At 32.5% G+C, this 24603-nt stretch overlaps 1 protein-coding gene across 1 annotated transcript in view; it reads right to left on the minus strand.

Annotated features, from left to right (window-relative positions):
- LOC149418046 (lachesin-like) overlaps nt 1-23129 on the minus strand; it is a 126505-nt gene extending 103376 nt beyond the window's left edge. Inside the window, exons 1-3 of the mRNA XM_089639305.1 lie at nt 22727-23129; nt 16757-16878; nt 14784-14969 (exon numbers count right to left, since the gene is read on the minus strand). Coding sequence (XP_089495431.1) covers nt 14784-14969; nt 16757-16878; nt 22727-22799 — 381 coding nt within the window. The 5' untranslated portion in view covers nt 22800-23129. The remainder of the gene's footprint in view (nt 1-14783; nt 14970-16756; nt 16879-22726) is intronic.
- Nucleotides 23130-24603: the final 1474 nt, after the last annotated feature.

Here is a 24603-nt window from a genome sequence, read left to right on the forward strand (position 1 = left end):
TTATATAATACACTTGCATAATGTTGATTGACTAGATGATCATTTGTGGAAAAGTGTGTGAAAGGGTTTAGTTTCTATGAGGTTTAATCTTTCCGGACATAAAATCGGAAAGAAGATAAAAATAATAATATTAAATAATAATAATACAAAACTGTGACTTGAGGAGTTACATTTATTTTCGTTATGTTTTATATTAATGATATTTTTAAAAAAATCAACTTATTTTACCAGGAAAGCGTTTATAGCAATATAATGCAAGAAAATTTGGGTAAAAAATAATGTCACAAGAATGTTACGGAATGAGCTTTTTCTAACTCGTTGTAAATAATACAATGCATTTTTTTTATTTACTAATATATTATGATTTAAATTAAAAAAAAACACTAAAAAAATTCTATTAATATTTGGTTTCTCAAAGAAAATAATATAAAGGACTTTATTTATTTTGAATCATTTACGTATCTCTTTATTGGAGGTAATAATATTTCACTATTTTTGTTGGATGATCTAAACATGGAGCCTTAATTCTTCTACTTTTATCGTCGCTAGAAACAAAAATTTTTTGAAAATCGTTTATTTTCATCACTTGATGCTACCAATATAAGACAACAATAAAAAGCTTTTAACAAATCAGAGCAAGCAGGAAGTAAACCAGAAGTGAAACGTCATTCGATTTTATTGTTCTGTTTTTTTGCGCATGAGTTAATGCTGATGTCGGTTAAAGCTTCCTAATCATGAACTAACGACTATCTATATATGTTATTCCAGATGAAAAACACGATAACGCAACGAAACAAAAATAACTTTATAAGAAAATATTTTTAAATTCTTCGATTCAACTTTTATAGGAATATTTTGGTACTCACAATATGTCTTATAATAATGACACATAAAGTTCGTATTAACTTTTATATTCCAATATTTTTAATTGTATGTTATAAATCTTCCATGGTGTATCTTGAACAAGTTATCCGTGGGTAAAACACACTAATAACTCATTAGTTAGGTAGAATATACTTATAATCATAACCTAGTATAATTTTCAACATACACAAAATAACACTAACAGACCAGTTAGACAAGCGTACAAAGAAAACTTAAAAACTCCGACAATAAATTCAAGCTTTGGACAAAGACACTACCAATACCATGCTATAAAAGCCTTCAACAGTGTAAAACTTGAAATGAAAATTGAGGAAAATAAAAATAAATTCACACACAAAATTACAAAATGGATTAAAGAACAAAAAAGACAATATTACCAAAATGTCATAGCATAAAATAAAAATAAAACCTACACGTAACACACAAAACCAATATAAACACACATAACTCACAAACACACAAGATTATTTTCAATGTTATTATTTTTTTTATTTTAAGTATATTATTATGTATTTTTAATTTTAAATGTATTATGTAGATTATATTTTCATATTATAAAATGAAGGCCTCCGCACGGGCAAGCCACCCAGTGAGGCCTACATTACTGGAAAACTTATAATGTAAAAAATATTGTACCAAATAAAAAAAAATCACCATGGAGATGATTTTACATAATATTAATATCAATTTTTGTATTGGAAGAAAACTATGGAACTTTTGAAATATATATTTAACTTTCATAAATTCTACCATGTAGAATCACATCCAGATGTTAGTGCACTTAACCCCCGGACAACCTGGATACTTTATCTATTGCTAATTTACATTATTTTTTTATTTTCTAATATTTTACATCAGTATAAAAAGATCGTAAAGGGCAGTTTTACTAGTTTGTGACATGCATCAAAAGATAGTTGTTAACTGTATGCAAGTGACGTTGAAAAGGTCGATGGTCAATCCAGAACCGTTAAACAGTTGAGTCGCTCCATTTATCGGCAGAAGTTGTCGCTTTTGCTAGGCATGTATAAGTTAATCTGTTTCAACATTGTTAGATTTAGTATAAATCCAGAGATAACTTAAAAAATTACATAAAAATATTTTTCGGCGGACTTTAAGGCGTTGAAATCAAGCATTCCAAGAATAAGGGTGGATAAAAGAATGAATATTATTTAAATTCCCACATTTTCAGATAATGTACAAACCTCTTTTGTACTTTTCTATTTCCAAGAAATGGTTTAGTTCAAAAAAGACTCGAATAATGAAGCTGTATATTAGAATACTGCGAACAAATGCTTCATACGTTATCCGTATTGCGATTCTATTAGTTTATCATCTTGCGTGGAACAAATCAAAACATTATCTTTGCCTTAAATTTTATCATCTTATGATCAAATATATTCAAATTCCACATTCATTTACTTTTACAAGAATTATTATTTAATTTTTCATCTTCGCTCTTTGAATAACGCATATCGTTTGCTTCAATTTCGTATTGTATCAAAGCGACATTACTAAAAAATCGTTAGTAAAAGGGGTTGAAAAAACTCTTTCTTTTAACTTGAAAATGCTCAGACTAGTACATACTTCACACCGTTGCGTCGGTTCTATACGATGATGCCAACATAATCGTTATAAAAAAGGATGAAAAAAACTCATTCTAACTTAATAAAATTCTTTTGATAATATTGGTCTAAGGGGTTGGAAATATTGCTAACAGAAGGTTAGAGTCAGCAGAATTTCACCCTGTTTCAGTAAACATTGTCACGATCCACCCCTTTGGCTTTGTACCACCTCCGGCCACCCAATTCTACCGCCACCCACCCTCTCTCCGCACCGCCCTCTGTCACATTACAGACACCATTCCTTGGGTTGACTTTAAACAAATAAGAAAAGGGGTTAAATTTTGTTTCAATTTTAATGCAATCAATTTAGTTTTAATAGGGTATTTACTGAACAAGGGGTGCGGAAATCAAAATGCAGAACTATTCCATTTATTTAGAAATTCAAGACGGTTACTTAATCACTCAAGTGTTTCAATTTGTTTGATTGTTTTGTATCACACTGCAAAAGTGTTTTAACTGTCTGAAACCAGTCAGAAAAGGCCATGCCCGTTTTGAAAAAAAGTAAGGTTAAAAGAAATATGGATTTGGAAGGTAAGCTATTGCGTGGGTATTCAAAAGCGGTCAAAAACAAGGCTAGAGGGATTTCGAGCTAGTTTTCAATGGCTTTATGTTGTACCTCCATATGGGCCTCTAAGGTGATACTGTGAACAATTTAAACAAACTGGTTGTACTGGTTAAAAAGTGTAGGTAGGTAACAAAACCTTGTGGCACTTGAAAAGTGGAAAATGATATAAGGTGAATGATGGAAATAATTGGGACAGTGATTGGTTTAGTTAAGCGGAGATCTTTTTGAAATATTTATGCCAATTTAAAACAAATTCCATAAAACACGCAATCGGGTGTAGTAAATGTTTGTTGATTAAAAATTTGCTTTACGACAAACCGTTCTTGTTTACTCCTATATTAATGGCTATGTTCTGTATAATACCCAATCTGGCATCATAAAGGTTCACTAAATACTAACATGCTCAACAATAAATATTTCATATTTATTTAACTAACATCAACATTGTAATTAAATATTGTTCCGCTACTACGCTCATAGTACCTATCTTGCACTTATCATTATTTACTTGAAACAACTATTACTTGAATATACAAAAACTCTCAACGACAACTAGTATTACACCTGCTAAAATTGTCTGTACTCGGCCTATTATGCTATTTAATATACACTGTTATTGTATTCCTGATCAGCTTACCTTAAACATTGTATTAATGTAAAAGCCTCCATGGAGTGAATAAATAAATAAAAAAATAAACGGTATAAAATATTCACTTTAATATCTACCTAGTGAATTTCACTAAATATTTACTACATATTCAACTAGTACGGTACAATCATTTAGTTTTTTACCACAATCTTGAAAAATATAACGTTCTACCAATAACTACATCTAATCAAAATCTTTTTATTTATTTATTTATTTCACGCCTATTAAGGCTTTTACATACATATATATAAAAAATATTGACGAAATTATACATGAAAATAGTGCAGGAAACGACTATTTAAAACAATTGCAGAAAAATAAATATAAAGTCAAAATATCACTGAACTTGATCTACACAGCATGCAGGCACAAAACATAAAAAATCCAAAATATTTTTTTCTGTTTCAGTTTACAAAACTATTATGTGTTAGTCAAATCAAATTAAATACCTTTATTAAAATATTCCACTACTTGATAAAAAAAACTTCAATAGGGTATGCTAATATATTGAAATTGATTTACTAAATATATCAACAACATCGTAGTATTTGTTTCCTAGCTGTTGAATCCATCGCATAGGAGTGTGATATTGGGACGTTGACATAGAATTGCTTCAATAATATGGTAGGTACTGTCTTGTAACCTGTCCTTGTACTGTCCTGTACTGTATTGTTAGGTAAGTTAAAATGTATACTTATACGTCATGGTAAGTAATGTGCAAATAAGTTTTTTTAACGTTTCGAATAATATCACATCTTACCAAGTAAGCAATTTAACCTCAACGTAAATGATTAGATTTTCATTAACATCAAGATATAAGAATTAAAAAAAAATCTGTTTATCTGTAAAATATATATTCCTTTGTTTGCTACTCTGAAACTGGTGAAGTTATTTCTTATCACTTTTCGTTCTTCACCTTGCCAACGTAATGCAGAGCTAGACAGAGGTCAAATATCTCCGTATACCCACTATTTTATTTTTCCGTCTCGTGATATGACTGGATACGAGTTTTTGATTATTTCAAATATGCCAAGTCTTATAAGGATATCCCCGTCTCCTACCATCGAGGAAAAAGTTGGTGGAATAATAATAAATTGATCTAAAATTTGAACAGATATTGCATAAGATCAAAGGTATTGAGCTGTAGGTACTAAAAAAATGTGAGGATATTTAGTACTTAATAATAATAATTGACGGCCTCCGTGGTCAAGGGGTATGGCTCTCGACTAGCAAGCTTAAAGGTCAAGGGCTCGAATCCCGGGGTGCGCAAGTAAATTTTATATGATTTATTTCACTAACTACTAATTTCAAATAATATGATGTATATTTGCAGCACGTTCCAGAGTGGAAAATACGCCCAGTATCGTCCTAGTGTAAGCCCGCCATACAGAATTAAAACTTTGCTTTAAATGGCTTTGACCGTATTTGCTGATCAGATCTTAATAGTTAGATACTTTTAAACCTTCATCCCCCCTCCCCCTCCCTAATACCTCGTAACATTCCTTGATTGGGGGTGACATATTCTCCCTATCTTCAGACGGTTGGGAACAGGCCTCTTGTCACAAATTTAAAAAAAAAAAAAAAAATTTCTTTAACAATAATTAGGAAATTAGATGATATAATATTTGCCGAAAAAAACATTTAGATAAGATACATTTAAAAAATAGATTTGCAGCATTTAAAAAAAAATGTGGTGAATATCACGTCAATATGGAGGGACTTTTTCAGGAATTAATAGGAATCCTATTGAATCTCTCCTTACTGATGCAAAATATATCGGTATCGCAAGAGATATGGTTCAAGAGTAATATATTCCTGCCTACAAGGAGAACCACTGGTAGGTTGATCTTAAAAGCAGGAAGATAGATTAATCTTTAATGATGCTGTCTAAGGCAGTCATCAGGGACTCAAGTGATCCAAAATATAGCCTCATATAGAGTTCTCAATATAGCCTCGCAGCAATCTGAAAAAGTTGGTGGTGGCATCTTTAGTGAAGACCTAGCATGTCCAGAGAAAGTTCATCAGGAAGAGTCAAGGATATTGGCCATGTAGAGAAATCGTAGAAACTTTTTTTGAACCCTCTCCAACAAGAGGAAGCACCCTACCTTATAAGGATCATAGATAGCCATACCACTCTCCAGCCTACTGCGAACCAAGGATAAGTACAAAATTCTTAGAGTATGGGTATCTCAAAAAACTCTGACGGTTCGGAGAATAAACCTTAACATTTTAAAAGCAGACTGGCGTACCCCTTCGATATGAACACGATTTTTCATATATTTCAATCCATTCATTCAAGCATACCTACCACGTGTTCCCCTGGGCATCTCGACTTACTTTTTAAATAAAAACACATTATTTTGAAGTAGAAAGTCACTAATACTAAGTAACAAAGTAAGGATAAAGCACTAAAACCTGCATTTCAAACCTTCACAAAATTCCTTCAACGTTCATATCGGCGCAGAGCTAAGCTTCGCTCACCCCATCGAATCCCTTATCCCACCCTATTTACTATTTCTCTTCGTGTTGGGGAGCATCCCAATTCCCCCAATTCCCCTATTTACCCCAACTCCTCCGTTTCTTCCCACCCCCGTATGATGCTAAAACAAAGACAGGCATCCTCGGTGGGGGAATTTCCCTCTGCGGGGTAAATTTTCCGCGGATGGGGATATTTTCAATGGCGGGGGAAATTTTCGTACTTTGGAATTTCACATATTATAAGCTACCGTTGCCGCAAAGGAATGTTCGGTTACGCGAGGAGGCGCCCAAGAAAATATCTCGTATCGATACAATTTTAGGCATGTGATATTGTACTCGTATTAGAGCGTTTCGCTATGTATGTAAGTAAATAGGTATCCAATAACTCACGAGAAATATTGATAGAAAATAAAATCATATCCTATAATATTTAGAAGAACGGCTGCGCGGTCTTTTTCATATAAAACTGAATTTTGGATTTGAAGCCAATAACTTAACCAAATTGATATTTTTTCAAAATTTACTGCAAACACGGTAGGTACGGATATAAAATATTTAAATAATTTGTATTTTAAAATAAAAATCATAAAATAATCCGATTTTTTATGATTTTAGAAGCAATTTTAGTGGAAATAATGCTAAATATTTTTAAAAAAACCCTATAATAAAACATTAAATTTAAAAAAGTATTCTAATAGGCTTAAATTAAAATTACGTTGAAAAACAAAGATGTCTCTTTTTCATTTCTTATATTAAAATACAAGATTTGACATATTTTTTAATTGATTAATATTTACTTTGAAAGTTCCAAGGCATTTTTTTAAGTACAATCTTCTCATTCCGACACTCTGAATATCTGGGAATATAAGTATACAAAAAGTTTTAAAGCTATTTACAGGAGTTAAATACGTCCACTGTAATAACAAAACTTTCTATCAACAGCACCATTCCTTCTGTCATGCTCTGTTGTGCTATAATATTTGTTCTGCCACGTGGTATCTTGAATAAGTCATTGCGACGACTATGGCCAAAGTTTTCGGGCACGTGCACACAATATATACCTTGAGCTATAGAATTCGAAGAGGAACGGGATATAAACAGAGCTATGAATAATATAAAAAACGAAGTATTGCAAGATTTGCATAACTTTAACGTCTAAATAAATCTATTTGTTGCCTCAAATAAGTCTATATAGTGTATGGATCTCGTATAAGTTCCATGCGTTCGCATATAGACGTACCTGAGAATTTTTGTCTGGATTTATTCCAGCATATTTATGTAATTAGTTTTGTGCGGAGTCCACACACCGTATGAATACTCCAGCTTATTTCTTATAACACAACTGAACGTTGCATCTGGGTCATTAAACTGTTTTCATGTTCTGATGATTAATTCCAGGAGTTTGTAGCACGCTGGAGTGAGCCGTTATAAGTGGTACAAGAACGTCAGTTTGAGATCAAAGACGACACCAAAATCTTTTACGCCATTGTTTGTCCTTTAATTCTTGTTCTCAAAAACCGATCAATGGTACGCATTTTTTTTAATATTAAATTTTAACTTTTTTCTGACCATTCTGCTACGGCATCAATGTTAGATTGCATTTGTAAGCAGTCTTGTAAGAGATTACTACCATCAAAATTTTGAGGTCATCCGCAAACAGAAGACATCTGCCATATTTTACGTAGACTTGAATGTCGTCTGTAAGTATGAAGAACAACAGAGGACCAAAGTTTGACCCCAGGGGAATACCTGACAGTGCATGGATTTTTTAGATCTATATCCAATTTATCAACAAATACTGGCTTCTGGATTTCAAATAGAAGGCGAAGAAAATAAGTGTTGCCTCTAAAGTCAATCAAAATTTGATTATTTAAATCGTAAATAAATAAAATGGCTCATATCCGTACTAGATATATTATTTGCCTTACCATTTGAATGAAAAATAAATATTGAGTTTGGTTCATTCTTTGGCCTCAAATCTAAAATAATTTTTTGTTTGAAAAAGGACACTCAACGTTCCTCGAGATTCGTTTAAAAAATGTTTTGAAAAAAAATAGATGAATCTTGCGAAAAGAATAATTTAGAAAAAAAATTTATAAAAAAATGTGTAATTTCAATGCTAAATTAGAGAAGAACCTTAATATTTATAATAGTTTATTTCATCGAAACTTTTGATTGTTACTAGAGATTGTTATTATTAGTTAAGTGTCTTTCAATATTTTTTAACGAATATTCAACTACGCGTCGACTAAAATGACAAGTAACACAGGTTAGTGGAGACGGGTGGTTTCAGAGAATTTGAAAAATTCTTCAAATTTCGAAGTTAATCTTCAAGTTCCGAGAAAATTCTGTTATTAATTGAATTCTGTCAAGTAACTGGCCTATAGTGATATTATACCAGAACTTAAATAGAACTTCCACAGAACCCGAAAATGAACGTTGAAATTTGATGAATTGTTCAAATTCTATGAAACAACCCAACCCAAAAGTTTTAACCTACAAACCCAAAATAAGTTTGCTGTGTTTAAAGAAGTAATATAGGTAACATTATTCATTATTTGGGATTGTGAGGGAGGTAACTGCAATCCGACACGTACCATAAAATATTAGCATAATACAAATGATAGTGGAAAGTACAGTAAAAAGCTCTTAACAATGAGGATCATATTTTAAAATACTGCAGTAGAATGACGAAAAAAAGTTATACTAAACAAATTCTGAAAATCCATGTAGAATGAAGATAGGATAAACATGCCTTTGTCATTATGCAGTAAAAATCTTGGGATAATGGGGGCATAAAATATGCTGTTAAATTAAAGCAGCTGTTTTAGGAAAATTTATGCGCAAAACTTCGACTGTTTGCGGTAAAAATTACTTTGCGGAAATATTATTAACTTAGATTATATAATCAGGAAAGTAATTTGAATAAAATAATGTACTTTAGGAATTTTCCGCGGATGTCATTGATTTTATGGATTCTTTTATGTCGTAAGTAATTGTTAAAAACCATCAATATAAAATTTTATGTCCCTACCAATCATTTATCTTTCAATCAAATTGATTTAACGTACCTTCTGGGTTGTTTTTGGTGGGTTAAATTTTACAATTATTAAATAGTTTTAGTTATAAGAATTAAAATGCCATCTTTGTATAACCTATGTATTTGACGGCCGGCATAGTCCAGTGGTAACGCATTGGACTGCCATTCCGAAGGTCGCGGGTTCGAACCCGGCGTGCGCAAATAAATTTTATTTGATTAATTTGTGTTATTTCACAATTAATTAATTAAAATAATATATAGTATATTTGCGGCACGTTCCAGAGTGGAAGATACTACCAGTATCGCCCTGGTGTAAGACCACCATTCAGAATTGAAACGTTGCTCCAAATGGCTTTAGCCGTGTTTAGTGACTAGATCTGAATAGCCAGGTACTTCCCCGCCTTCCTCTTTCCCTTCCCCACTTACCTTCAGCCTCACAACATCCCCCAATTGGGGATGCCATAGTCTCACTGGCTCCAGACGGGAGCAGTTGGGACTCTTGTGAGGCATTCACTGTAAAAAAAAAAAAAAAAAAACCTAAAAATATGGGATAAATAATGAAAGATTCATTGGCCGTAAACATCAGTAAGCAGTTAATATGTTTCGATATTAATATTTTGAGGTATAATGCTGTAAATAAACATATACATACACTCACCTACATATTTGGGTGAGTTTATATCGCTGAAGTGGTTAAATAATTAGATTTAAGATTTTGAGATAACATATCTACGAATGTGATTGAAAGAAAGCATTGACTGCCGAGATTGACTTGTGTGGCGGTCTATTATTCATTGCCTACCCCTGTGGAGAAATGGGGTGATGGTCAGTTAGTTAATTCATGGAAGTTTTTTTGTTATGTGAACGGAGCACAACAGTTAAATTCTGAGCCAGTTATAATTATATTTTAAAATATTCACTTCGTTGTATGGTAGGGATCAGTTCCCTAGAAAGAAAGGCCTCAGCACGGGTAAGCCACCCAGTGAGGCCAACATTACTGGATAACTCTGAAACGTTAAAAAAAATGTACCAAAATAAAAATTAAAAATAAACTTTTCCCAACAAATATGTGACATATGTTTTTGTATAACCCTGATGAAGGTTCAGGGTGGTTTTTATATATTGAAAATATAAACATTAAGTGGGGTTAAAAAAAGTTATTTTATTCTAATTATTATAATTATGTATCCCCACAAAGTGTAAAGGTTCATAACGAGATTCATGCTTTTATTTTTTCATGATTCAGCATTAGAAATTGGCCATATTTGTTTTACCGATGTACATATTAATTTATATCAAATTTCTTAAATTGACATTTCATTTGAAGCTGTTTCCTTTATGTTTTATCAAAAGGAATTTGACCTGACTTAACATTTGACACTTGGGAATATAATTTGTATAATTTTTGTGGTTTCATGTTAAAATTGTACGATATTATTTATTGCTTATTTCAAAGAAAATTGATACCTCACACCAATACTCGTAACGAATCAATTTCTTTTAAATTTACCTCTTAAGAAATGGTTTATTTTGGAAAGAATACACGTCAATCAAACTAATTTATTTTGTAATTTCCGAACCGGATGATCACATCGCAAAAAATTTGATTAGTACTATAGTAGGAACTTGAAGTACATAGTAATGAATAAACTTTCATCATATTAATTTTACATTAGCTCCACACGGGAGGCCCTGAAGAAATTACCCTATGGAGATGCTGTGTAGAGTGTCTATTTAGGGAAAAGGAGGAGAGGAAGGAAGGAAAAAGGTTTATAGGGTGGGTAGGAACCTAAGGGTCAATATGTTCAGGAGTGACAGACGTATGAATCCATCCCTACCAGGCTCCCTCAACAGTATCTCCCCATCTGGCTGTAATAAATATTCGCCGTCAAGATCTAGACAAACCTCGCCCCATGAATCCGGGAACCCTTGCTAAGTCACCAAACGTAGTAAACCACTTGGGGTGACCTTTGGTAGGGGTGTTGGTTATCCAATTAATGGTTATTGCGGGGCAGCGGTACCCATACCATCTCTCGAATTGAAAATTTCACATATGCGTTGCAAAATAGCAAAATTCTTTGCACGATGACGTCGTCTTTCAGCCTGCATGCCGCCCAAAGAAGTCCCGAAACCTTTTTTGTATGGACGGAGAGAGGCGTCTTTGGATAACTATCACTCCAGAAGTTAGTTGGAAAATTGAGTAGCAATCGGTTGACTTGAGAAAAGCTCACCTGGTGCATGACCCCCACTAAGAGGTGGGTTCTCACTGTCTCGTAAACTCTGGTCTTCCATTAATATGTTAAAGTGCTCCCACAACCGTTGTGTCCACATGGTGAGATGTGTGAAAATTATTATTTTACATTAATCCCACACAGAAGAGCATGAAGAAAATAGTTTCCTTTTTTCCTTTGTCATCTTTTGCGATACTGTTTGGATGGATTTAAAAAAAAAACGTAGAAGAAGTTCTGGTTAACGGTAAGAGAGTTGGTTGAGAATCTAGGGATAGTGTGTCTAGAAGCATACGTACATACCCCCCTCTACTGTGGCGCAATACGATGAGTCGAGACACTAGTTGAAGAGATCATAGATTCTCCCCAAGCTATCCTCTCCCGATCTGGCACGCCAAATAAATTCTTTTTTTTCATTAACCCCACACATGATATTGAGGAAAATAATTTCTCACAGGGCATATGCCATATTTTTGAGATACTGCGTGGAAGGTCTTTTTTAAGGAAAGGAAGGAGAAACCGTTCTAGAAAAGTAAAATGTATGAGAATTGGGTAGAAAACAAGGGATTAGTGTGTGATAAGAATATATTCTAAGAGTACGGCGCAGGTGGATGGGTCGAAAGACTAGCTGGAGAGGTTGAAGGATCTCCCTAAAGCAGCCTCTCCCAATCTGGCAAGCCACCCAGGTGGTGGGCAGAAGCATGCTGAACACAATTCACCCGACGAACCCGTGCACCCCTTCTAAATCACTAATCGTAGTAAACCACTTAGGGTGATCTATAGCAGAAGTTTTTTCCAAATTAAAAATGCTCCCAAAAACAATGTCCGCTTCATTACGTACATTCCCCGATGAGATTGATGAGGTCAATAGGCGACTAAAGTCCTAGACCCGCTCAGAGACCTAAATATCACCCCTCTAACCCCTCTCTCATTCAAAATAAGAACAATATGAACATTCGTGACATACGTACATTTGTATCCAGTTGTCAGTAACCATAGATTCTCGCAGTTATTCGTAATGATAATGACTTAAAACAATGAAAACAAGAGCAATCGCTAGGAGCAAATGTTTCAAAATGGAACTTAGTCACCACTCTCTATAAGTACCTCAATTAATATTCCCTTGTAAAAAAGAAAAATACCACAGTTTGGGGGTTAAAGAATGTATTCAAAATCTGTAAAGGGATTCTTTAAAATCCTTACACCCTCTTTTCCCACCCAGCCGATTTCTTAAATTACTCTTTCCAGCTAAACAAGGGGCAATTCTTTTACTCAGACTTAATAGGGCCTTTAAAGAACTTGGGTGGGGGGCGGTGCAGGGTAAGAACGGAGTCGCTAATATGCACGCAATTGGGATTTATTTTTAATTACACTTCTTCATTTCCTTTATTTGTACCCTTCTTAAGCGGGGAAAAATTACGAGAGGGATTTGCTTTGTTTGAATTCAAATATTTTTTTTCAAGTATCACTTTTTTTATAATTATTATTTATGATTGTTCAAATTAGGTTGGCGATGCTTTTTTAAGATTGTTTCGTCCTTTTGTTTATGGTCCCGGAAGTTTCGAAACATGTTGCGGTCTTCCACATAAGGGCTGTTGACCTATAAAATTTCCATTATTTGCGAGAGAATTCATTTGAAGGGATAATTGAGTCACTGAGAGAAATCTAGCGGATTATACATTATTGTACAACATTTTAATTTGTGGTTAAATCCACGAAAACAAACATGTTATTTAATTTAGCTACATTATTTGCTCTGTTTATTATTTTGTAAATTCATGCAAAAATGAATTGTACCTACAGTAAATTCATTTTTTAATACAGGGTTTTCCAATAAGAGGTGTTATTATGAATAGCCCGCTATTTCGGTGGATGTTACTTTTGAAGCTGTCATTTTTTTACATTTGACAAGTAGAAACTACGCCATTAATAAGAATGGAACGATACATGCTTCAACAACGCATTGAAATTATTAAAAATCACTTGAGTGAATCAAATGCAAATCATCTTGAGTGATGAGGCCCATTTCCACCTCGGTGGCTTCGTCAACAAGCAAAATTGTCGCATCTGGGGCTCGTAAAACCCAAGAGTTATTATTGAAAAGCCTCTCTATCCTAAAAGTGTTACTGTTTGATGCTGTTTATGGTCCGGCGTAGTCATTGGACCTTACTTTTTCGAAAATGAGGCTGGAGCAACAGTTGCGGTGAATGGATTGCGCTATCGAGAGATGATTAATTTTTTTACTCCGCCGTGCTAGGAATATATCTGTGTTATGACAAGTCAAGTTTACAGATTGAATTTATTCATATGACTGACGAAAATAATTCTTACATTACACAATTCAGCTCGATTTAAAAATATTTTATATAATAACTATATGAAGTGCACCCGGCGTTGCTGGGGGCTATCCTTAGATAGTCAAATACCACTGTAGGCTTTTTTGTAGGCTTTTTTGTAGGCTTTTTTGTAGGCTTTTTTGTAGGCTTTTTTGTAGGATTTTTTGTAGGCTTTTTTGTAGGCTTTTTTGTAGGCTTTTTGTAGGCTTTTTTTGTAGGCTTTTTTGTAGGCTTTTTTGTAGGCTTTTTTAAGACATACAATTCCGTAGTAAACTATTTTGATGTATCTTATAAGGTTTAGACAGTGTTAGCAATGTAGCGCACGAAAATATATTTTTACGACTTTATTATAAAAAGTTGACTTTTTCTCTTTTTTATAAAAATAATACCCACTTATTATATATGTTAACCTTACGGAAAAAAAATTCTAAATGAGAGTGAAAATCCTATCAAAATCCGTTGCGTAGTTTAAAAGAAACTAAGGGCACAAACAGACAGACGCGGATAGCGACTTTATTTTAAACTATTTAGAGATTAAATTAAATAAGGAATGTGAGACTTGTGTGTATGAGTAGGTACTATGATTGAAATGTATTGCAGATGTAAGTATACACAAAGTCATCTTATATCCATTTTTAAGTTATCAAGGAGAAGATTGAAAATTTTAGAAGCTAGGCAGATGAATAGTTGTCTTTGCGTTGACGTAGTACGTAGTTTAAGTACCTTGTATTGTTGGTTGTTTATAGTTCTGGTCGTGTAAATGTGCTGTAAGAGAGTTTTTATTTATTGTATTTGCATACATTTAAGATGAAGTTAAAGTATGTTTAAGACATTATACCCGATGAAGAGTCGAATTGAGGAATATCTTCTCAGTCGCTTGTTGATAACACGACCATTTTCTTTCGTTATCTCTATTTTGACCTGTATTAGCAATAATAAATCTGTAGGACAACATGGGTAACACGAGATTGAGGTCCTACCTGGCTTCGCATGGGGTCCGTGTTGACCTGGCACATGTAGATGCCCGAGTCATTGGCCTGCACGTTGCTGATGTATAGCTTCCAGGTGTCGTGTCCATTGTGCGACACTGAGAGACGCGAGTTCAGGGCCACCATGTGCGTGTGGATGGCGAGAACCGCTTTGGTGTCCGATTTTATCCAGGCCACCTGGAAATAAACCAAAAATAAATCATTTCATTGCGCTTTCCCCCTTTAACCACGCAGTTTATGTAGAGTAAGGTATGAGGAACCGTACAAAATTTATTTAACTCAAGAAACCATTGTCCTCTAATTTACTGATTTATAGAAATCACTGAATGAGGACCGACGACAGCCAATCATTAAGGTGGAAGAGTTTCCAAAGACCGCTGACGAAGCGGTTGAGTTCAACAGAGGGTGATGGAGTTTGAACTAAATTATATGTGTTTAAATAAGTTTCAGTAACTTTCAGCAAGGTGGGACTGAAAGTAGGCCACATAAAGATAATGGATGCCTGAAAATTGGCTATGTAAATAAGGAAGCTAAGTAAAATAATGGTATATCTGAATATTGGCCATGTAAATAAGGAAGCTAGGTAAAATAATGGGATACCTGAATATTGGGCATGATAATAAGGAAGCATGGTAAAATAATGGGATACTTGAATATTGTCCATGTAAATAAGGAAGCAAGGTAAAATTTCTGTATTTCGCTTACATTTAAATATGCCAAAGTTAATAAAATAAATAAAATGAAAAACGCGCAAAATTTAGGTAATTGGGATTTTAATCTGACTTAGGATTTTCTTGGGATTTTAATCCTTTCACACCGATTGTACATTTTAAAATACATAAATTTCAGAATTATTTTTTCACTATCTAAAGTCTAGAGCAAATAAAAATTGGCGGTTTTCATTTTCCAATTTCTGGTATAACTGTCTTTACGCGATATTCTTTTTATCGGATTTTATGTAGTAATGAAACGAGAAATATTTTGAAACGAGATTTTTCTAATAAATCTTATAAATCTCAACCGAATTTTTTTCTCCTGATTTAAAAAAAAATGTAAATTGTCAATGTATGATTTTTACGTGGTTTTCATAATTTAATATAATGTTTTATTTTTGGAATATAGTGTACGATTAGTAATTGTGTGTGAAACACGCTCCACAAGACCTTATATTGTTTCAAATGAAAATATCAATAACTTCTAAACTATTAAAAAAAAACATACATCAAATATTTTCAACCATCTCAACAAACTATTTTCAAACACCAAACATGTTCTACCACTGCCAGTTTTACTGCAGGTCTGAAAGGGTTAAATAATTCGAAAATATTTAAATTGACGCGGAACTTTCCGGCAAAAATCAAATCATATAATAAAATCAAAATAGTAAATTAGGATCGCAAGATAAACAAGTTGTTATAACTGTGCTTGAACTTTAAAATGTAAACTGAAGACAAATTCAATAAATGTTAACCAAATTAACTTTACCCATTTTACGCAATTTAATTCAATCCAGTAAAGAATAAATAATGATAATAATGTAGGGAACCTTACTTTTTTGAAGAAACCAATCTTATTTTGGAAGAATTTTTTTTATTACAGTAACAAAAGGGTCATATTTAGGAAAGCGCCTCTTAGGTGATAACTCACAAAATAACTACAATAAAAATTGTCCAACAAATAAATAAATAATAAACATTTCAGAATTTTAAATTTTGATAAACATTTACTACTTGTACTTTATTTGACTAACGTTATCTTAAATATATAGGCCACGTTTTAGTATTAAACAAGGTGTCAAATTATGTATTATATATATATTTTTAATATTAGCGCGTTCGCCCTCTCATTCGTATTTACATGTCTTCTTCGTTTTAAACCATCTTTAGTTATCTTATTATTATTTTTGAACTATCTTAATGGAGCATTAGGAAGTAACTTTACCGGAATTAAGAATAACGACGTACCTTGTATGTCTGCAGATGGGTCACCACGCACGTAAAGTAGATGTCCCTCCCCTGGGTGACCGTTTGGTTCTCCAGGGGAGCCAGGAACTCAGGCTCCTTGTCATGTCGAACTTGCACCTGACCTGTGGACAATTCAAACAACTCGTCATTCAAACATTCATTGACAGTAAATAATGTGTTAGATTCCTCTGAAAACATCTGAGATTTTGGTAATAAGTTAAATAATTTACCTCGGGGCCTGTGTCACGTTTGGGAATGAAAGAGTGAACATGGTTCTTGATGGGACAAAACAGAGATCGTCAAATTGTTCTCCAGCCGAACTGTTGAACTCAATGCCTGTTCTCATTAGACAAATGTAAAATGTTGGGTGTGCGTTTGGCGTGTTTCCGACTATGCAATAGTGTCGAAGGAATCAATGACGCTAGTTCCTCGGAGAATCTTCCATTGAAATACCGGTAGAAAAAGGTCAGCAATCTCAATCAAATAAATGGCTCATGTTCATGTATTTTCACACATTTGGTTTTTTCAATACACATTTTTTTTTTAATTTCATGAAATAAACAAGTAAAAGAAAAAAATAAAATAAACCATAAATTTGTATTTTCGATTATATATAATATAGTTTTACCTGCACGGAAAAAACTTACTGACGTGAAATACTGTTGATTTGTAAAAAAATTGGTCAAAATATTTTTTTTCCTGTTAAAAATGGAATTGCGGGCCAATAACGAATGAAATGAAAGAATACGTAACAAAGCAAATGCTTTATGCGGACGACATATAAATACGGATAATTTTATTGTAGCATGATCCGTCACGATATCTATTCGGAAAAGAACACAATCCAGATATATTTTGAATGACTAATATTTTAACTTATGGAACTCTCAGATCGAAGAATTATATCCGACTTAATATTTATGTTCAAAATTGTAAATGGTAGTGTAGACAGCCTTGATTTAATTAACTTCATTGAATTTCATGTACCCATAAGAGCTACTCGTTCTAAAACCCTGTTTAATTGTAACAAATCTAAGACTGAACATTTCTAACACTCGCTTGTACCTAGATTACATGAAGATAGTAATAGGTACGCAGATGTAGCGGATCTGTTAAACTGCACAGAAGCTAGGTAGAAAAAGGCTTTAATATCATATCTTTCAAATAATGACCAATAAAATGCAAGTCTACTCATACTTACGTAAAAAGTCAAATAAATATGTATATAAAATGAACTGCCTGGGGCAACTGAGGAAACATGGGTCAATAATAATAGTCAATACGGTGAACCAACAGCTTGATTGGCACTTACCTACTTTCAACCAAAACCTGAAAATAAATGAAAACTTTTTAGCTATTGTAAAATATTAAATCATGTATCTATACTATGATTTATTTCAATCAATACTAATCTAACCTAGTCTACCTATAAGTTTTGCATGTACTTGTATCTCTAACTTTTTATATCCATCTAGAGTTTCTGTAATTGTATATTTTCTGATGTCACTGCTTATAATTTATTGTATATATGGTTTATCTTTTACCGTTGATATTAAAATAAATAAACTTAGCATGCTGTCATTTTTTTAATACGATAATTTTTCTCCGTGTACATTTTAGGGAGGTTAATTTAATAACAGATGAATGTAAATGCTCGAGTCGGATTATTTTGAGATTCATAATAATAAAATAAACATAAGTTTACGTGTAAACGAATAAAGATTGTGTGCCAAAAGTGTAAGTTGGTTATTAAGTTAGTAAGTATCATTTCGAATTAGGAATTCTAGTAGTTTTTTTGTAAAACCTTCTGTTACTTTAAATAACACAATAAACGTCATCCGCGCAGTACAAAAGAGTGGCACAAAATTCTGACCAAACTTTCCCTCCTTTAAATATCCAACGAAATAAAGAGCTCAAAGAAGTTGCATTTTATTGCTTAAGTTTAAAAACAAAGTTACTTGTAACTAGTTCTCGAATTTATAGCAAACTTCCAAAGCGAATAATAATTCTGCTGAGAAGAATGCAAACCAATTACATGCAAGATACGGAAAAATATTTTCTATTTTGACCCTATAAATTTTCTTTCTACTTTACCGAAGTAACCAGATAATTAAGTCTATTTGGAAAAATAATAAAGAATAACTTTCACGTACAACGCAGTAAACTTACTGAAGTAATATATTTTTTTTAATTAGAGTTTGCTTTCAAACTTCACTTCACTTCAGACTTAATAAACGCGGTTTAAATTTTTCACAACTGATAAACATCCTTTTACCACACATTAATAGCTGTTTGTAAAGCGTGTGAAACTTAAAATACATTTATTAGTAGGGCTCGTAATGTTTTCTGTAATGTGAAAGTGTAATTAAATGTTTATTTATTATGTGACTTCAGATCTGACAAGTATGAAGCTAGAGAAAAATGCAATAAATGCATAAAAAATAATAATTTCAGTTATCTGTGCGTCAGTCGGTAAGTCTTGCGTGAATTCTGGTTCAATTAAATTAAATTTGCTTTGAAATTAAGCGTTATTTTCAAAACATGGAACCGATTGTACCAAGAATTCAAACAAGCGATAAATTACCCAAATATAATCATAATACATAAGTATTTCCCAATAGATAATTACCATTTCAAAATTTGGAACTGATTTGTCTATAGTTAAAACTATACCGTATTTAACACAAATCTACGCTAGTATTTACCAAAAAAAAATCTAAAGGAAAGTTTAGTTTTGAACCACTTTACAAGAATATATTAATTTGTCAACTAGTTTCGGCTAGATCAACCTTCTTCAGGACAATAATTTTAAATATTAGATAATCATTTAAAATGCTTAAGACTTGGACATTTTTAAACTTTGTAAGCGCTTATGTCAGTAAGCGCTTATACCTGCTTGAAAATAAATTAGATTTTAAGTGATAGCATTTCTGTCACAAAACACGGCCTTTAAAACATTATTTATTTTTACTTTTCTATTTTGGTCTATTGTGCTATGAATTTCCCCGTGGGTTAAATTATTCTTCTTAGTAGACTTTTCATCAGGGGAAATTGATGGACGCACAGCCAATAGGAAAACGACCAAAGGTGTTTAAGTGAAATCAAAATGACTCGAAGTTGACCTAGATTCACAAGCACATAAGCACTTTAGGTTAATAATTTATCCAGGGCTTCTAATATAATATTTATCTTGGGTAAGTTTGGAATGAACCATCTACAGATCGAAATTCAAAAGGGATGGGCACATTGCTGCACATTTCTTAAGACTGATTAGTGGATTTCGAAAACTCGGCTGTCAAAGATAGTATTTATTTCTATCTCGACATTATTATGTCACCGACATCTAAAACTGTTTTATCTCCCAATCTGCAGGATTTACTTTCCAAATGGTCATTCCGGTGGGGAGGGTAATGAAACTGATTTTAAACGACAAGCTTTGTTGTTTCTAGTATAGTTAAAACTTTGTTCTTTCTAGTACAGTTAATATATTTTTTGTTTCTAGAATAGTTACTACTTTTTGGCTTCTAGAATAGTTAAACTTCTTTATTTCTAGTATAGTTAATACTTTTTTTAATGCTTCTGCTTAATATAATAATATTTCTATTTTTCTGCGTTACAAATTTATTTAAAAACGCTTTAAATAGTTTTATTTTTGGGTTATTATGTCGTGTTGCGCTACCTACTTATTTGGCCATTGTTTCAGATAGCATTATTGTGTTTATCATTGGGGCAGATGTGAAAAGATTGTGATTTTATTTTTATTTTATGGATTCTTTCTTAATCCTCTAACTGGCTAGGGCTTACAACCATACCCTTTTATGTGTCTCACTAACTAGTACTGCGGCTCATTTGGCTTTATTACTATTACCATTTGATGATTGCATTTACAAGACAGATTTTACGTTACATTAATGTGTTTTTATGGATTCTCTGGTAATCCTCTAACTAGCTAGTGCTTATAACAATACCCTTTCACGTGTCTAACTAACTAGTACTGTGGCTCATTTGGCCATATTACTATTACCATCTGATGGTTGTATTTACTTTACTGATATTACGTTACATTAATGTGTTTTATGAGGAAAAATTTGAATTGATTGTGGTGAAGTGTGTGCTTGTGTATGTAGGTGTGAAACCGTGTCGCCAACTCCAATCCTCTAAGAGCTGGTAATACATTATAATTTAAGATGTGTTTTTATGTTAAGTTATGGTGTAGCCATCAATTATCGGATACCAACTATTGAGCTTGCCCCTTGTCTTTATTGATATTTATGAAAACATTTATAAATTTCGATTGCATCCGTAATAAGGCATGCTCTATGAATTCTGTTCCCAGAAGTTCAGAAACAAATCCAAAGCAATGGCTGGTTTCAATTAAATACTTGGCAATTACCGATTTGTCAGGTTGGCCGAGTTTACATTCTCGAAAGTGTTCTGAAATTTTTTAGAGGTCGTCTGTTTTGTCTGGCTTACACAAACCTTGTCACGTCCGGAACAGCTGAGTTTATAAAGTCAATCTGATTCAAGAGTTGCTTTTGCAGGCCTTAGTAAAACTTGTATTTTTGTCGTGGTACCAAAGACAGACTTGATGATTTCTTTCCCTTTTAATTTGGAAATTCTGTGTTTCACAATGTGAACTTATGTCAAGAAAGCAAAGCCTATTAGCTCTTGTTCAATTTTTTTTTCGTTTGGTAGATTTGACTAACAGTTGCGCTCTAATTTTTAATGTTTTAATTTTTATTGTATATTTTCAAAATTAAATTGAATTGATTTGTATATTTAAAAAAAAAGAAAATGCCGCGTAGATTTCTTGAACGGTGACAACAGATAATAAATACTACGTAGATGTTTTTAAGCACTAGTGAAAAATATACATTACAAAAGTAATTGTCATTTTTTTCTTTGTAAAATCCGCTTTGTGGGTTGTTTTCGAATAACGTTTCCTATTTTCTTTAACAAAATCAATCTGTTTTAGGGTACATAACACAAAATTTTTTCAGTTTATGAAACTGTTAATTTAAGATAGAAATTCAGTAACTAAAATTCCACCTCCACTCCAGGGACCGTGCGAGTATGGGTTGGGCCTGTAATGAACAGAAGGCGCTGAATTAGCGCAGGATAGAGGTAGCACGGAGGCGTCTTATCGATGCGATGGGTCCCCGATACAATTAAGACAAGGAGAAGAAGATGCTTATATGTAAATTTATGATCAATCAAATATTTAAGGTTAATACTAGTAGCAAAATTGTATAAAATTACTAAGAACTCTAATTCTCCAAATTTTGTCCCCTATTAATATTCCCAGAATGGGAATTATAAAAATACTAATTTCGGGCGTGCCTTTGTAACTCCAGTTCAATGAACACTAGAATTTTTGCTTTGAATTTAAACTTCATTTTCTAAATTTTAAGTGTTAGTTTGGAGAATCTACACAAGCGATTTATGTACCCATAATATAATATTTTAACAGAAAAATATATTTATATTGCTATTTTCTAAAGTGTACCTGATTTGTTAAGACTCTCCTCATTAATGTATTATATTTAGATGAGACAGGATAGGAAAAAAATGGTTCCACATTTTTACTTCCAATTAGTACAATTTGAAATCTAACGCCTTAACGCCGATCGACTGGAAACTACCGAATCCATTCCACGCGCACTCACGATAATTGTCACTTTATGAATATCCCGTGATTAGTATCAATATTATAGCATTTTAATCAAATGACCACTGGAAAAACATACATAAAAAATGTTATTACGTAATATTTATTCAATAAAATGTGACACGAATATCTAGAATATGAAAGTGATTCCAAACTCAATGAAAAAAAACTCATCGTATTTCCATTTTTGTGGGTCCCGTGTTACCCCAAACACTAAAACAACCCAAGAAGCTTTGAAATGACGTAATAAAACACGAGACCGAAGAACAACAAGACCATTTTAAAATAATTAGAGAGCTTACCTGTTACAACGACGAGGAAAACACCAACAGCCAGGAAAGGTCGGCGAAATGTTTCCATGAGGAATCTTCTCATCTCGGGTGATAAGCCTCATCAACTTGACACATTTTACCAGCTTTTACTCCAACCCCAATTGTCTTTAAAGGGAAATAAAAAATGTTTCGAAAAAATTTTCAACCAAAAGTTTCAATATTTTTACATCCTTATAATATTTAAAAAAATTTTAATTGATAAATTTAATGAAAGATTTTTAGTCTCAACATTTATTTTATTTATTATTAGTATTTATTATATTATTGTCATAATAATGAACGATTTGTTTATAATTTTAATTTAAATTATTATCTTGTAAATATCCATAGATTTTATAAAATATAATTATAATATTTTTGTAGCCCCACTATGAAGACTCCGTCTGAAACAAAGAGAAAAATAATAATTAGTACGTTATATTGATTTGATTGTTAACGGATAAGATATAATTATCTCTAATCGGGTGATGACTACGATTAATTACATTAATATGTTGACGTTTTGTGTTTGCTAATGAACAGTTTGAATAGATGATTATTGATTTAACATTAATTTTCTTTCTTTTTACAACAAAGTTTGATAATAAATCCGTTATGTAATTACCGAATTATAATTCCTAGCTATCTTCCAAAATCTCAGACAGGTAACAGGGAACATGGTACGCTGACGCAATGATATAAATAACCTGTTTAAAGTTCAGTCGTATTGCAATCAGAAAAATTAGTTGAAAAATTATAAATATTACTTTATTTGCAGTTCACAGTAGGTTTTCAATCTCCAGAGAAGTTAAATTCTCAATATCATTGATACTGTTGCACCCAGCCATCTAACAAGAAAGAAGAATGTGACTTAATATTTACATTGCCATTGATCGTTGTTATTTAAGGTTAAAACAATACCTACACTTCCACACGTTTGATCTGTATAGTGTTTGTTATCAAGATAAATTGTCTTCAAAACAAAAGTTGTTTGTTAGGCTTACATCGGCCTTACGTGTTTTTCAAGTCGGCTTATTAGCACTTTTATCGAATGTGAACTTACTGGTAAAACAGGTATCAGGCCTTAGGTCTCTTTTAGTTTTTACTCTATTAGTTCCATGGTTCGCTACAAAAGTCAAGTCAGAACTCTTTTATGGACTGCTATTGTCAATTTGAGTATACTTATAAGTTTAAACGTACGTAAGTTTGTTGTATGAAAAAGATAACCGAGTATGAATGAAGCAGGATGATAGTGCATACGCTAATAAAAAAAGTATGACTGTTGTGTTCCACCCTCTTTGCTAACTTATCTTCAGAGCGTTTAACTTCTTGTATTTTTTTGAATTAGACCGGTTTACCTCTACCCACAAGAAATATTATTCTTTACTTGTCAACTTTCTTTTAGTTAGAGTTTATATAAATATCCCAAAATGAACAATCACCACACTAAAGATGGGTTGTTTCGGAGAATTTGAACGATTCACCAAATTTCAACATTCATTTTCGGGTTCTGTGAAAGTCCTATTCAAGTTCTGTTATTATATCATTATATGCTAGTTTTTTGACAGAACTGAAATAATAACAGAACATGAAAATTAACTTTGAAATTTGAAGAACTGTTCAGATTCTCCGAAACAAATCGTCCGCATCAAACACTAAACTTGAGTTGAATCATGTCTGAGCAACAAAAGAGTTATTCATGAGTTATTCAGGATATTTTTTATTCAATCCATTATTTACTGATTTTTTTGGATTCACCCATCTACCAATGTCGTTATTCTGAACATTGGTAGATGTTAAAACATTCAATGGTAAAGTATCCTTTTATTCCTTAAAATCTCTCGTCTTTGGACTGACTTAATCATTAA

This window comes from Hesperophylax consimilis, chromosome 14, assembly GCF_061612785.1.
Source record: "Hesperophylax consimilis isolate HC1 chromosome 14, BYU_Hcon_1.0, whole genome shotgun sequence".
NCBI classification, from domain to species: domain Eukaryota; kingdom Metazoa; phylum Arthropoda; class Insecta; order Trichoptera; family Limnephilidae; genus Hesperophylax; species Hesperophylax consimilis.